At 41.2% G+C, this 16,812-nt stretch overlaps 2 protein-coding genes across 3 annotated transcripts in view; one reads left to right on the top strand and one right to left on the bottom strand.

Moving 5' to 3' along the window:
• Positions 1-419: 419 nt before the first annotated feature.
• cnrip1b (cannabinoid receptor interacting protein 1b) lies at positions 420-3,167 on the bottom strand. The gene is made up of 3 exons (XM_079560245.1): positions 2,831-3,167; positions 1,829-1,973; positions 420-728 (listed from the first exon to the last, which is right to left on the bottom strand). The coding sequence occupies exons 1-3, from the start codon at positions 3,007-3,009 to the stop codon at positions 564-566; spliced, it is 489 nt and encodes a 162-aa protein (XP_079416371.1). The 5' UTR covers positions 3,010-3,167; the 3' UTR covers positions 420-563.
• A 1,225-nt stretch (positions 3,168-4,392) lies between these two features.
• Positions 4,393-16,812, top strand: part of kcnq5a (potassium voltage-gated channel, KQT-like subfamily, member 5a) — a 63,243-nt gene continuing 50,823 nt past the window's right edge. For both annotated transcript variants that reach the window (XM_079560654.1, XM_079560653.1), the window contains exon 1: positions 4,393-4,955. In XM_079560654.1, the coding sequence (XP_079416780.1) occupies positions 4,624-4,955 (332 nt within the window). In that variant the 5' untranslated portion in view covers positions 4,393-4,623. The remainder of the gene's footprint in view (positions 4,956-16,812) is intronic.

The following is a 16,812-nucleotide window of genomic DNA, read 5'->3' as shown; positions in this document are numbered from 1 at the left end:
AATTTGAAAACAGCACTTTCACAAAATAGAAAATAAAATACTTTCTCATTGTTGCATAGATCAAATAGTTATACAGTTATTAAAACACCACATTCATCACAATACAAAAATATAATATACAATTTAGCTAAAAAAAAAATGCTATTTTACCAAACCCAAATACAGAAAATCCTTTTCATGGCTCTTGGAAAAGAGCATGTTCGCTCCACAGCACAGTATAGAACAACACACACCTAAACATGTCCCTTTTGACCTCTGAGAAGCAGACTGATGTTGTTTTCAAGCAATTTTATCTCATTAATTTAATTGAATAGGGACAATGCACAAAAACAATACAAATATAAACTCTTATATTATTATTCTTATATTATACTTTTATGCAATGTATCACCTGAACAATTGTAATAAAATTAGCACACAAAAAGATTAACAAACAAAGCTTGAACCACATGAACTACATAAATTGTCCTATAGCAGGACTGTTGCTTTGGACATATAGCACCACAGGATCCATATCACAGTAGGACACAACTGCAATAGCTGCATTTTGAGTGTACGGACATTTAGAGGAACATCTCTTTGTTGACCCACATGAGGGTACGTGTGTCGTTGGGTTTGCATTCGTACTCTATGCTGTTGAAGCTGTTTCCCCATTGACAGTGATCTCTCTTGTTGTAGTTGTAAAACTTGACTTGCCAAACAGTCTCAAAGTGACCAGCTTCTGTGAACTGAGAGAGAAGCACAAGTGCAGTAGCAGTGATGAGCATAGCCCTGTGACATATAGAGCAGCAGATGGACTGATTCACATGTGGCTTAGTGTGTAAACATGACAAGCCACACCTGAGGCACCACAAGCCATAATACATGAAATATAAACATGCATTTGGTTTATTTAAGAACTAATAACTAGTTTTGACTTTACCACGGCGTACCACAAGGGAAAGCATATTCGCAGACATACACTATTGCACACTGGAGGCAAGGTTGGTGAAGTGTCTTGCCCTAGGGCAAAACGACAGTATGTACTGGATGAGTGGGGACACTGCTGCCCCATTACAGTATGCCAAAGCAAAATCAAGTACTTAAAACATACTGATAATATCTAAATTTGGTGAATAATTATTTCACAAAGGTGAGTTATTGTTATTATAGCAAATAAACTATCCCAATAGAAACCTCTACCTCAACTGACTTAAGATCTATGCTTAAGATGGACAGTGAAAGCAAATACATTAAATGCTTAATCTCGCAAGGTATTGGCATGGCATGTCTCATCTGATCTGATTTGGCAACCCAAAGTGTGGCGCTTATTCTGCTTTGTGATTGGATAATCAGCGGAAGAACCAAAATAAAAATCATTACAAATTATCATCACTTAAAATCAGGGGACATAGAGGAGTCTGTTTTACCAGTCATTAAAATGTTATCCTTATTTTGTAGAGTCATTTTGAATATAAAATATATAATGATGTAAAACGAAGTGATAAAATTGAAAAAAAAAAAATGTTGCTGTACACAATATTGTCTAGAAAAGACAATCCAGCAGTGAGACTTGTGTGCTGGATCCAAAAGTGAAATAGGTTTGCAGAGAAGTTGGAGCTCCCAAAAAGATTTTTAATCTATAATGACATCATTTGCACACAATATTGTGCCAAAGAGCGCACTTGAGTTTAACACAAAATGGGTTGGGATCTTTAACAAACCTGCCAACCCTTCTCCAGAATGAACACATCAAGTCCGCAAGACTGACATTTTAACAGCAACATACCGTTTGTTTTAAATTTGCAGCATGTATTGTTGGTAATGTTCCATACACAAGTTTAAATACCTGTATGTTTATTTGAACCGGTTGCCTCTCTCCACTTTTGGTATGAGCCACTCCCTCTGTGTCATACAGGCCACTGTACACCACAGACTGAGGGTCTTTGGACTGCTGCTCCAATGGGAAGGTCACAGAACCAATGCTCATAGACCTGGAAAAATAATAGGTGCACTTGTTAAAGTTTACTTTGGTTTTAGTTAATTTTGCCATTAGTCTTTCAGTTTCACAGCAAGATGTGAATGCAAATCAATGCTCATTAACATTAAATCACCAATTAACATAACAAGCATGACAAGGTGAATGTAAGTAAAAGTAAATGTGGTGTAAAAAAAAAAAAAATATGTAGCCTATTTTAGTTTAATTGTTTGTACTGATGATAAATACACATGCATTAGCCTATAGCATGCGATATTGAGCTGCTTTGGCTAACTGTGCTCCTGACCTAGAGTCACCTTTCTGCATAGATCAGTCATGCATGACCTATTTTGCTGAACGGTCTAAATTATAGCCTAGTTCCTAAAATAACCAAAACATGTTACACAAGCACATTTTGGAATTCATAACAACAAAGCAAAGACACGAGAGCGATTAGGTGCACCCAAATGTGGCCAATTGCGGTTTGTGCAGCCTTTAAGCGCTCCTGGTAAAACCCTTTCCTAGTCCTTTTTCTATTCCAGAAATGAGAGTTAAAGAATAGACGCTTACTTATCACAACGTTGTTCAAGTATGTTTGATTCCTAAAAAAGGTTCCGTTTAGAAGAAAGTGCTCAAAGCTCTATGCACCATTGACCAGGAGATCTTTTAGTTCATATTCACACATTTTAAAACGAGCAGGAAAAAAACCGTAATATGCATGTTTAAAGCTTAAAAGACAGGGTCAATTTCAGTTCACGTCTTTGTTCGTGACCAAGACCCAAGAGCGGTCCGCCACTTCTGTGCCGCTAATAGGTTAACCAGATAACGGATTACACACAGGGGCAATACCACAAACAAAATGTGAATACCTACGTGGCTTCTGCCGCTCCAGGCTTTATGACCACGTCGATCTTATACTTTGATCCGGTCAGCAGTTTAATGGTGCGCGTCTGTCCGAATCTGGCACCATCAGATTTGAAATAAACAGCGGTGTTGTTGGGAAGCATTCTCAGAGAGACTCCTATTTTGATGAGACTGGGAACGTCGGCCATGATTCCATAAAGACGCCGCCGCTATACTGAAGTAGTCTACTTTTTGTGTCGGTGATGAGCGGGATGCGAGTGCGCGCGTGTGTGTGTGTGTACGAGTCTGGTCCGGTAGGGAAATGAATCGCGGGGTCGATTGAGAATAGCCGCTCCCTAATCCAGCACCGAGGCTATACGCGCACTCGTCTAATCCCAAAGCACTACTGCGCTCCCTGCGTTCTCCCGAAGAAGCACAAAGCACGTCTCTTACGTGCATGGATTGTTATTTGTCCAAGATCTAATGTGTGTGACCCTAATAATCACAGTCGCTGTCCATGGTGCTGATACGAGTCAAATTAAAACTATTAGCGGTGTTCTTTATTGACTATTTCCTGTCAGCAGTTGGAATGGATTGCAGTTTTAATACATGCTGTCATAAAGTCTAATTAACCAAACAGGCTGTAGATTGATGGAAATATATGCCCATCTATATTGTCACCTGTTTTGACAGATGACAAAGCCTTCATCTGTGACCATTCTACAGGCTGCACTTGCTCTTAAAGCCCTATTTAACGCAGCACTGTTGGTAATCCACCGCTAGAGGGCGGGCTTGGTCCAAACACTCGCTGTCTCGTTATGGGCAGTAAACTGTTGAAGAGTGAGGGCGCTGAAATGCCGCTTCTTTCGTTGTGTGACTCTGCTGATGAAAAATCATATTTCCCGGAAAACTCAAACTCCCGATTTGTTCTTCATCTTAAAGGATGGTAGAAATTATGTTTTTAATGCTCTTTTCCGCTGTGCCTAAAATGCTCATTATGATAGGCCTACTTGAAATAGTATAAGGTGTTTCTCAGGCGTAGCCTATTTCTTTAATGTTGCAGCCTGTGTGTGACGTCCAAGAAAATTGCACTCGGGACAAATAAAGAAATATCAAATCTTGAGTCCTTGCTTCAACTTCATCATAATGTACACTGACACAAGAGTTCAAATCAAATCAAATTCACTTTATTTATCCGTTAGGAACTTCATTTGCAGGAGAAGTAACAGTATGGGCCCGATAAAAACAGTACATCCACAGACATTCAACAACATACAGCAATAATATAAGAGTTTCTTCTGATGTCCATTAAAGGTGAAATAAAGAATCGACAGGACTGCCTCGTGTCATGACTTGCTGTTGCTGCTAGTCTTAACAAAAGTGTGTTATTTTAATTTCTCTTTTATTCTTCTTTTTATTGTGTTATTATGGCGTCACAGTTTTCTCGGATTGGCTGCATTTTGGGACCTATAGATTGTAACGGGAGCAGTGTTGCTCCCGTCCCCGTCCCGCGCTCTTAAGTGAAAAGAAAACAGAGTGAGAGTGTTTGGGTAAGAGGGAAAGTGTGGGAGGGTGGGAAGGCCCTCCCCTTAGGCAAATGTCAAGATGGATCCACTCCTTCAAAACCCCACTTTCTTGCAGCCTCTCGCAGATGGTCCAAGTGTCCAAAGCGGACTGAAGCTATTACGCATGCATGGAGACACGGAGAGGAGCATTTTAAAACGTGTGATTCTGCCGTCTAGTTGTCAAAGTCTTTGTTGAGTCGTTTTGATTTTATGTGGAAACTTGCCGGTTTTTGCGCGCTGCATTGAGCCGGTGATGCCATGCCGCGCAGTCACACCGGCGAAGACAACAGCAGCAACACTGGGCTCTGGCGCAAAAGCTCTGGCGATCGCCGGGACCTCCCCCTCAAAGATGTGGAGTCCGGACGGAAGATCATGAACAATACGGTCCGAGTTGGAGACGGCGTGACATCCGCGGCAGGTGTAGCAGCGGGGGACAGGAAGCATGGTGCCCGGCTTAGTCTGTTGGGCAAGCCGCTCACCTACAGCGCGCAAAGCGGCCGCAGGAATGCTCGCTATCGGCGACTCCAGAATTACCTCTACAACGTGTTGGAGAGACCGCGGGAATGGGCTTTTATCTACCACGCGTTTGTGTAAGTAGCTTAAACACGCTTCACAATAACACTGTATACAAAAGTTTGTGAGAAGTTATTTAACTACAAGATAGACCAGAAGGTGGCTACATTCAAAGACAATTTCTATAAGCTTCCAAGTTTCATTAATAGTGTCATGAGCTGTCATTGAAAATGGTGCTCAGATGGAGTCTCAAACATAGACAATAACCAACCTGTTGACATGAATTCAAAGCCATTTAAGCCAAAGAATCCCTGACCTTTACAAGGAAATGTCACGTATACCTGCAGAGCAGACCTCTGACACATCAATGCAGATTGACTGAAGACATTGTTTTGGTCTAACCTTGGTGCCCTGACAAGGCTATGCAGGACCTTATTCACTGTAGCCGGGTTTATGATGTTATTTTCTCCTCTACACACCTGCTGCTGTCAGCGACACACAGTAACCTATTTCTAATTTAGATGTTGCATATTTTCATCTGCTGTTTACCACAATATCCATGCAACACTCTGATGATGATTATAGTCACTTACACTTGGATTGGCTTTACAAGCCTAAGTTGATAAACTTCTAAAAGTGTTACACTGTAGTCATTATTCATCCATTCCTTAATGGTAGTCCTACTATTGTAGCCACAGCTGCCATAAGGTAGACTTATTCTGGGCCATTGGCCCCCTCAACCAACATTCACACAGGCAAGGTGTGAATGTTGGTTGAGGGGGCCAATGGCCCAGAATAAGTGGGGGGCCTCTACATTCACACAGGCAAGGTGAGTGAAATACAGTGGCAAGAAAAAGTAAGCCATAACATGTAAACATTCACAGAAGAGTGTGGAATAAGTGAGTGCACCGCCTGAATCTCACTGAACTGCAGCAGTTTTGTAAAGAGGAATGGCCAAAGATTCATCCTGATCATTGTGAGCGTCTAATCCGCAACGACAGAAAAGCAGTTATTGCTGCAAAAGAAGGATCAGCCAGTATTTAATACAAGGGTTCACTTACTTATTCTACAGTGTTGTGAATGTCTCAGGTCTTTCTGCAAAATATCTTGATAAACTTGTGGATTCATTTTTCTATTGATGATAGCCCGTTGTCCAGGCCCTTGGGCAACAAAACAGCCCCACACCATGATTCTCCTACACCATACTTCACAGTGGGGATAGGGTTTTGATGTTTGTGTGCTGTTCCCTTTTTTCTCCATACATGATGTCGTGTGCTCCTCCCAAACTATTCAAATTTGGGTTAATCAGTCAACTAAAGATTTTGCCAGTAGTGGAGCATCCAAGAGCTCTTTTGCAAACCAAAGTTGAATAGTTTGGGAGGAACACACAATGTCTTGTGTGAAGGAAAAATGGAACAACACATCAACATCTTTACACTATTCCCACTGTGAAGTATGGTGCAGGGAGAATCATAGTGTGGGGCTGTTTTGTTGCCTCAGGGCCTAGACAACATGCTATCATTCATAGAAATAATAGAATAATTCACATGTTTATGAAGATATTTTGCAAAAAATCACAACAGTGTGGAATAAGTAAGTGAACCCATGTATTAAATAGCTGGCTGATCCTTCTTTTGCAGCAATAACTGCTTTTCTATAGTTGCAGATTAAACACTCTCAACGATCAGGATGAATCTTGGGCCATTCCTCTTTACAAAACTGCTGCAGTTCAGCGAGATTCAGGCGGTGCACTCACTTATTCCACGCTCTCCTGTGAATGTTTACATGTTATAGCATATCATATATGTAAAAATATGATATGATAAAATGTAAATGTATGGTTGCTATTAGTTTAAGACACTGTTAAATCATTCCTGTGATTTTGATGAAGATCAAACACACATTTAGTGACCAGTTTAGGCAGAAATATGAGAAATACGGTGTTCTTACTTTTTTTTGCCAGTGTATCTTGCCGTACTTTTGAAATACAGTATGCAGTTCAAACTTGTCTTGTGGTGCATAAGAAATTCGTTTTGTTTGGACATGATAATTCAAATTCAAATATTACTCTCTGGTGAGATCAGAGTTCAGTGTCTTTGAGTGGCTGGAGCGGACCACAGATTGTAAGTGCAGGTAGAAGCAGAGGGGACGAGGGCAGGGAGAGAGTTTTTCTTGACAGCCTGGTGGATGAAGCAGTTCTTCAGTTTTCTAGACCTGGCCCGTAGACTCCAGTCTCCTCCCCGAAGGCAGTACTTTGAAGAGACTGTGATGGGTGCATAAGATCAACCATGATCAGAAGGCTTTGCAGGTGAGATGGATGGAGTAAACATCCTCAGTGCAGAGGAGAGCTGCTCTCACTATGCACAGGTGCACAGGATGGGGGCTCGGACTCTTGCTCTTCTCAGTTCTCAGTCAGTCATACATATAGTACATTCAATTATGCATATTATCTGTTGTGTACATTGATTTAATAGATTTCACATCTGACACACTGTTTGTTCATGCTTGGAGATGGCACAAAATGTTAATATGGTAAATAGTCCCTCTTAACTAAAATACATGTACATATGTTTTAAATTTTCTCGTGAATATTTTCTGTCTGAACTACACATAATTTAACTATAGGAATTATTTATTATCAAAGAATAGATGTATTTTATTCTACTACTTTATGTACGCAGTAGTTTGGATACACATTATGTTCCCGTCCATGTGTCACATGGTCCAGCTGCAGCGGCTGCCCCTAGCTCTGCGTCTTGGACACTTGCACTGTACGAGGAGTGCTGTGAGAAGGAGGAAGTGGAGCTGTCAGAGGTGGGACCATTCGAGCCGGATGTTGACGTTTTATTTGCTCGGGCCGGACAGCTGGGGTCGCAGGGGTTAAGTTGTTACATCTGCTTTTGACCAGCCTCCCACATTTCGCTTGGATCGGCATCATTTGGGTCAGCTGCATATGAAATAATGAGGCTTTCAGGCAATTTATGTAAATGGGTTGTTTTGGTGAGAAAGCTCAGAGGAGGATGAGTAGAAGCTGATAAACAGAGGATGAGGAAGTCAGTGATTGATGTTGATGGTTGCTGTCCTCTTTGGGAATGACGTAGGATAGTGCAGTATGCAGTACAACCTTTTGTTTTAACATTCAAGTTCGGGTTCTCCATAATCTTGAGAATCCTTCTATGCATTGGGGGATAAAAGGTGTGCAATTTAATCTTTATTCTTTTCCTTATCCCAAAAGACAATGAGAGTTCATGCTCTCTTTTCCTCAAACCTCCAGTTGGTCTCTCACTCTCTCCCTCGCTGATCTGTTCTCCAAATCCTATCCTACTTCACTCCCAAGAGAACCTCACACCTTCAACTCTGGTGCCTCTAAGTCAGCTTTCCATGTTTTTCCGACATTTGATCTGAACTTGAAATTTTCCCCTAACTGTAACATTGCCTGAGCTGCAGACAGAGAGACAGCACACTCACTTTGCTGTGAGTCAGATGACATTAGAACAAGTGGATTTCCTCTTTGCTCGTGTCCATCATACCAGCGCTAACGCTGAGCGACATGACGTGAACACCACTCATAATGAGTTCTCACGCTCAAGTGCACATTCTCTGCCACATTGCAGACGAAGCACGGCATTGTAATATTTACTCAAATGTAACATGCACGTAAACACATTCACACGTGGTCAGAGTAAAACAGAAACAATTTTCAAAGGAGAAGTTTGCTTTGATCATTAAAGTCATATTGAGTGGTTTGGAAACAGATGCTAAACCTGATGTGTGTTTATGTCTAAGGTGTCAGTGAACGCTTCCATCTTTCTAGGAATCCCTGAAGTTATTTAGTGATTCAGTGATAGGCATCTGGACTCGCCTTTTTGCCAAATTGTGCTCCACATTGCAAGCAGTGAAAGAGGGTTGCGCCATTCATCTCAATCAAAATCGCAATATGAATGGTGGCTAACCCGTAGTTTAGTGCTTCACAACCTTTTTTGTCACCTTTCATTTACACTCCGAGTACCCCTTGCCTCGAAGGTACTTCTTATTAGTTAGAAAGTGAATGACTATACTCTTATTTAATTGCAAAGAGACAGTTAATGGTTCTCAAACTCATTTTCTTTGTTGTAAATGTTTTGCTTCCACTTTGACCATAATGTTCAAATATAGAATTAAGTCCCCGAACTCTGGTTGGGAAACAGTGGTTTAGACTACTACAAATACAGTGGCTTGCAAAAGTAACCACTCTCCTTTAACTTTTCGACATTGTGCCATGCTATGGACCATAAACATGAATATATTTAATTTAAATATTATGTGAAAGACACACTAAGTGACACAAAATAGAAATGTGAAAATTCATAGTGAAATTCATACTTTATGGCCAGAGTTAAAGGAGGGCAGATACTTTTGCAAGCCACTGTATGTTCGAAAAGGCATGTGATTCTTGTATTAGTTTAGCAGCTCATATTTCAGTCTTTTCTCAAATGTTACTTAGGCCGCTATTTTAATTAAATTAAATCCATCCATCCATCCATCCATACATCCATACATCCATACATCCATCTTCTTCCACTTTTCCGTTTCTGTTGTTGGAGTTGCCCAAATCACATTGCACCAGCCCCTGGCTCCTCTTGCAGGTAGTAGGTCCACAGAAGGACGGCCTCACGATTAACCAGGCCTGTTGGTCTCTCATAAGGGGCTTCTGAACCGCTCTTTGTCTGACCCGTCACCTAGGACCTGTTTGCCATGGGAGACCCTACCAGGGTCACGAAGCCCCCAACAACAGAGCTCCCAGGATCATTCGGGTGCTCAAACCCCTCCACCACGTTAAGGTGGCGGTTCCAGGAGGGGAATTAAATTAAATGTTAATGTTTTTTAATTTTTTTTTATCTCTCAAATAGCCTTTAGTTAAACATTTATTATTATAGTAAAGGTTTCAATCATAGAAATATATAGAAATAGAGGTCGACGAATGTGGGTTTTGCTGATTATTGGGGATTTTGATTGGCTGATGCTGTTACGCACCGCTGATATTTTGGCCACATTTCTGAAAATCATCTATAATCCTGTGTATGATGCTTCCAAACGTGTCAGTGTTGAACTGTGACAGCAAGGGGCGCATATGTGAATTTGGCTTGGGTTTTATGATATATTATAAATAAAATTGAATTAAATTCAATAACTAATCAATTATTTAAATAATGTCATATAATATAGTAAATTAGACAGAACAGGAATTACTTCAAAAGTTAGTATTTTCAAAAAACCCATTCTGTCTATGCTTAAGCATCAGGCGATTGCATACCAAGCGAAGTGACAGAGGTTAAATTAAAGTAAAGAAGTTATAGCCTAGTTAAAAGAGAGAGAAAGAGAGAGAAAGACGGGGAGAGACTGAGAGAGAGAGACAAAGAGGGGGAGAGACAGAGGGGGAAGAGAGAGAGAGGGAGCAAGAGGGGGAGAGAGAGGGAGTGAGAGAGAGAGGGGGAGAGAGAGAGGGGAGAGAGAGGGAGAGAGAGAGAGAGAGAGAAAGAGGGGGAGCGAGACAGGGGGGAGAGAGAGAGGGAGCGAGGGGGGAGAGAGTTGGAGAGAGAGAGATTGAGAGATTGCACCTATGGTTTTTAGTTTGTCACTGAGAGTGGGCTGAAAGAGCCCTCTGGAAAGTGACTCAGTGAGATGTACGTGAACTATGAAGCAGCATGAGCACTGATACCCTGAACAGTCTAAGCCTGTAGGAAGTGGAGGAGATGAAAGCCATCCCAAATAAACTGCACTTTGTCTCCCTGGCATGAGAGACACCTGACTGGAATAAAAGGCCTCTGTGTTTAGGATTTAGAGCACCACTTCCAGGTGAGATGCTGGCCCATAGCCAATGGAAAACAGGACAAAATCCTAAGGGCCATTAGATAAAGATGAAAGGAACTATGGACAAATCTGTGTGTATAAATACTGTCATGGTGTGTTCCACTGCTCTGTGAATGGACGCAGACAATCTGCCTCTGTAAACGCCGATGCATTTAAGGGGGGACACTGAAGGATAAATCTTTTTTTCAAATTTTCCAATGAGTCAGTTTGGTCTCACGGGTTTTCACCTGGAATAAAGAAACAGTCTTATCTATACAATAAGCTGTTTAATTTCGCCTAACCAGCCTTGATACAGGGATAGATTTCTATAGATTCATGCATTCTGCTCACTGTAGGGACAATATTTCCATGTAAATTAGCACTATTAGCCTAGTTTCTGCCAGTCAGCCCCGGGGCAGATCTGTACAGGCATGTGTGACTTGAGTGAAGTCACCTCCACTTCCTATGTAAAGCGCTTGAGTGTCTCCCACCTTGGAAGCATAAAGTAAAAAGATGAATAAATGATTTTGATTTCTTTGTTTAGTTGAATGCACTATGAACTGTTTTGTTTCCCTGTGCGTCACACCAATCTGCTGAATCTGGCTTCGATCCACTTACCTCCCTTTGCGGTTTTATACATGTTAAAGTCCTAATTATCCGGCATCAGATAGTTTCAGTGACTGATCAGATCAGCTTTGATGTTGCATGTGCCTTCATCCGTCATTGCGTTGAATGTAAAGATCAGAGGGACCACAGTGATTAATTAGAATTTGACTTTCTGCAAAAATATATAACAGTTTTCTTCCTTCAACATAGCTATACATTAGGGTGGTTCTTACTTTTAACTTTTTTTAAATCGTTACCTTTCACTCCTTTAATCTATTCTACTTCTTGTAGAATAGATTAAATGTGGGCCAAATTTGATTGAGATTCAATTATGTTTATGGTGTGCTCAATGAAACACAATTTTATTCCAAACTGCCATTCACTAACAAGGACCACGCCACAACAGAATGTGCCATTAAAGAATTATTAACAGTGAGTAATCGACGATCGCTGGGTGAGACAGCGGGCTGGGGTTCCGCCTTGGGCGTGTATACCCAGCTCTTCGGCAACTCCCTCGGAGCAGAATAATCAGTGATGAAGTTAAAACAGACATAGAGGGAGAGAGGTTCGGGTTAACATTTCAGTCAAACAGTGTTAATTGAGAGAAGTAATTAAATAGGAACCATCCTACTATGTGTGTGCATGTATTTATTTGTATTACTAGGATCTACTGTAGTCAGTGCTCCGAGTGCTCGACCACGGGCACCACTGATGCCTTCACCCTCCAAGCTTTCTCCAGCTCTTCTCTGAGGCCCTGGTATTTCTCTAGTTTCTCGTGTTCCTTTTTCCTGATGTTGAAATCACTTGGTATTGCTATGTCACCAACAACGGCTTTCCTCTGCTCTTTGTCCACCACCACAATGTCCGGTTGGTTCGCCATTATCATTCTGTCCGTTTGTATCGGGAAGTCCCACAGGATCTTGGCTCGGTCATTTTCTACCACCTTTGGAGGTGTTTCCCTCTTTGACCCTTGGGGTTTCCAGCCCATAGTCTGCACAGATATTGTCTCTGGGGGCCTCTTTGCACAGTCTAGTCTGGTGTGGTAGATATGGGCCTCTATTGTTTACAGTCTTGATTGCAATTTTGTTGTGTATTTTTTAATTTGCTGCACTTCATTTATTGCTTGTGTACAGCACTTTGGGCAGAAACGGTTGTTTTAAATGTGCTTTATAAATAAACTTGACCTTGTTCTACTTTGGGCCTTAACCAGACACTGTACAAGCCAGTGAGCTCCACACATGACACCAACAGTCAGATAACAATTCACACACTGAAACACTGAAAGAGGCACATTTTCCTAACAAACATTTTTGAATGGGAACAGTGAACCGCAGAAACAACTAGAAATTTTTGCAATTGCTGCGCAATTGCGATTGACTGCGGAATAGATCTAATGCAGAAGTCACCTGAAAAATCCTTGAAAATGCCTTGAAACTGTTAAAATACTTTCTTTGAAACTCCTGAAGTCCTTGAAAGATTTGAAACATTAAAACTCCTGAAATCATCAAAACTGTTGACACCTTGAACCTCCTGAAATCCTTGAAACTGTTGAAACTTTGAAACTGTTGAAACCTTGAAACTGTTGAAACCTTGAAACTGTTGAAACCTTGAAACTCCTGAATTCTTTGAAACTGTTAAAACCTTGAAATTCCTATAATCCTTAACACTGTTGAATTCCTCACCACTCCTGAAATACTCGAAACTCCTGAAATTATCCGGTAACTATGGTAACTTGGTCTGGACTTGGCCCTGTTTCTGTGGTTTACCTGGTTATGGTTTTAATTCAGGTTACTATGGTAACTTGGTCTGTACTTGGCCTTGCTTCTGTGGTTTACCTGGTTTTGGTTTTAATTCAGGTTACTATGGTAACTTGGTCTGGACTTGACCTGGTTTCTATGGATTTCCTGGTTATGGTTTTAATTCGGGTTACTATGGCAACTTGGTCTGGACTTTGTCTTGGTCCAGGTCTTGGGTCGGATCTATGTCTGGGTCTTGGTTTGGGTCTTGGTTCGGGTCTTGGTTCAGTCTTGGTCTGGGTCTTGGTTCGGGTCTTATTCTGGGTCTTGGTTTGAATCTTGGTCTGGGTCTTGGTTCGGGTCTTGGTCCGGGTCTTGGTCTGGGTCTTGGTCCGGGTCTTGTTCTGGGTCTTGGTTCGGGTCTTGGTCCGGGTCTTGGTCTGGGTCTTGGTTCGGGTCTTGGTCTGGGTCTTGGTTCGGGTCTTGGTCCGGGTCTCGGTCTGGGTCTTGGTTCGGGTCTTGGTCCGGGTCTTGGTCTGGGTCTTGGTTCGGGTCTTGGTCTGGGTCTTGGTTCGGGTCTTGGTCCGGGTCTTGGTCTTGGTTCGGGTCTTGGTCCGGGTCTCGGTCTGGGTCTTGGTTCGGGTCTTGGTTCGGGTCTTGGTCTGGGTTTTGGTTCGGGTCTTGGTTCGGGTCTTGGTTTGGGTCTTGGTCTGGGTCTTGGTTCGGGTCTTGGTTCGGTTCTTAGTTCGGGTCTTGGTTCGGGTCTTGGTCTGGGTCTTTTTTCCAATCCTTTAAACTGCGGAAGTATTTGAACTGTAGAAGTATTTGAAACTGTAGAAGTATTTGAACTGCAGAAGTATTTGAACTGCAGAAGTATTTGAACTGCGGAAGTATTTGAAACTGCAGAAGTATTTGAACTGCAGAAGTATTTGAACTGCAGAAGTATTTGAACTGCAGAAGTATTTGAACTGCAGAAGTATTTGAACCGTAGAAGTATTTGAAACTGCAGAAGTATTTGAAACTGCGGTCGTATTTGAAACTGCGGAAGTATTTGAACTGCAGAAGTATTTGAACTGCAGAAGTATTTGAACTGCAGAAGTATTTGAAACCGCAGAAGTATTTGAACTGCAGAAGTATTTGAACTGCAGAAGTATTTGAAACTGCAGAAGTATTTGAAACTGCAGAAGTATTTGAAACTGCAGAAGTATTTGAACTGCAGAAGTATTTGAAACTGCAGAAGTATTTGAACTGCAGAAGTATTTGAAACTGCAGAAGTATTTGAACTGCAGAAGTATTTGAAACTGCAGAAGTATTTGAACTGCAGAAGTATTTGAAACTGCAGAAGTATTTGAACTGCAGAAGTATTTGAACTGCAGAAGTATTTGAACTGCAGAAATGGCTGAAAGTACCTGAAGTCCCATTAAAATGAATGGGCAGAATTCCCCATACAAATGAATGGCAGAATTCCCGATCCCGTAGAAAAAAACTGGAAAACTGCAGAACTCAATTTTTTTCTGAAAACTGACAAGTTGCGGAAGCTGAACAAGCACAAACTGCAGAAATTGCTGAAACTGTGGAAAAAACTGCAGAATCTGTGAATTTGAGGAAGCCCCATTATAAGTAATGGGAAAAATCGGCCGAATATCGTCCGATTGCGGAAAAACCGGAAATCGCTGAATTCCCAAAAGTAATGGCATAATTCTGTGTAACATGTGGAACGTTTTGATGTATAAGTTGCTGAAATTGCTGAAACTGTGAAAGCTGTGAAAACCTCCTAAAATTTGGAAAAAAATATAATAATAATAATAATAATAAAGAACATGAGAACCAATGGTTGACTGCGGAAGGATTCCGCAGTCAATCAAAAATACTTGTACAGTTTTGGTGTTGTATTTTGCCTGATATCCGATGGATGGATGATTCTTTGACAAAATGTCTATGTGCAATTGTTTCTGACTACTAAAACACATTGTGACCTTTTTGCACCCCTGAAGATCCGGGCCTGATCATAATGTGTGTGTTTTAGACAGCACTGCATAGGTTCTGAATAGTATGATTTCATTTGATTTATTGTGTGTCAGCTCGTCCATAGATTGACTGTTCTATGCAGTCATTACACATTTTAAAGTGGAGCTATTTGGTCAGCTCAAACCAAAGAGCACGCTAAATAATGTGTCATTTTAGCTGTACACATTCCTCTCGTGACTCTCTTGTTTAGGCAGTTCTTTGGCGCAATGTGGAAACTGCAGTATAGTATTTTGTGAGTGTGCTTATCTTTCATCAAAAAACAAGTTGCTGATGATAAAACCTAAATCAAAATCCAAACATTATTATTTTGTGATCTTGCTAATAAATTGTTGACTTGCTGGAATAGAGAAGTGTTTCCAATTATACTTTCAGCTGTACTTTTAAGACAATTCATTTCAATGTTGTTTTGCAGTAAATGAGTTGAATCTGAGAATATTTTAGCTTTATTTTGAACACAACACTCTACTAAATACAAATAAATCTGACTTTAATTGATCACTAACTAATCGGCATCATCCTTGAGGTATACTTGGCTCAAATTTGTGTGCATGGAGGTTGAGTGTGATTCAAGTCACCTTTGGCAGGGGGAGAGACACATGAGGCAAGACTCTGGACACTGCAGGTTTTAATGTTCGGACATGAAAACATTATGACAATGCAAATTATCTTAATATATCAGTTTTTGACCTGTTTCACTGATCCAGTATTACTATTAAATAACCTCACCAACTTTGAATTGAAATGGATGATTTCGCTCACACTTGCAAATTGAGGGGATGAGTTCCCTTTGCTTCAGCCTGAGCCTATTAGAAGTTCCCCTGATTGAGAGAGAACTGGCAGAAATACTACAATCTGTCGGCTCACTCCTCTGTCTGAGCGCTCACTTTGAGCATTTGGCTAAGAACAGGTTTATTACTGAACACCATGGGCTCGATCTTCCACTTGGCACAACAACAACAGCATTGCTCAAGGCGAAGTTGGTGTGTTGCGCCGGTAGCCTGCGGGCGTCGCTTAGAGGAAAAAAAAGGGGTCGGCTGATTACAACAAACGCTAACTGCTTTCCCTTTGCTCTCCTCTTACATTAACATCGCATGCAGCCTCGCACAAGTTGTTAAGCTTTTGCAAGACAACCTACAAACTACTGTATTTCTCCCACTGTGAGTTAAACACTGTCCATGTCCCGAGAGAGAGAGAGAATATATCGATGGTTTCCGCTCTTGCGCCAGCGTTAATGAGCGCGGGGCAAACTTTATACCGCAGAACATGATCAAAACACCAGCACGTGTGAAATCAGAAGCAGAAAATATTCCAGTCTGGTGCGGTCTGTATGGAGAAAAAGCCCGGGAAGGGGCCGCTGCTGTGTATAATCTCGGTATGAAGCTGAAGACTGCACAAAGCGCCTTCTGTCTGCTCAAAAGTCTAGTTTACGGCCTGCGTTTAGAAGCACAAGATTGGCCCCCATCATAACGTTTTTTGCAACATTAAAAATAATTCTTCAGTAATTCCGTCATTCTGAACATTACTCATTCCTTTCTTTCTTTTCTTTACAGGATGCTTGTTTACTGTTCACAGATCTAAAATCCATCCAAATCTGTCATGTTTGAGTCATATCCAGGTCAATCAAAGTTCAAGAGCAGCAGGTGGATGTTTTTACTTTACTTTGACCACTAAACCATTACAGGGGAGTATGAAATGTGTTGAACTGATATGGTCACCGCAGACAGTCAGAAAAAGG

The sequence above is a fragment of the Gobius niger genome (genome assembly GCF_951799975.1).
Source record: "Gobius niger genome assembly, chromosome: 7".
Lineage (NCBI taxonomy): Eukaryota > Metazoa > Chordata > Actinopteri > Gobiiformes > Gobiidae > Gobius > Gobius niger.
The sequence above is the reverse complement of the archived record's forward strand: the minus strand, read 5'-3'. Positions and strand labels throughout refer to the sequence as shown.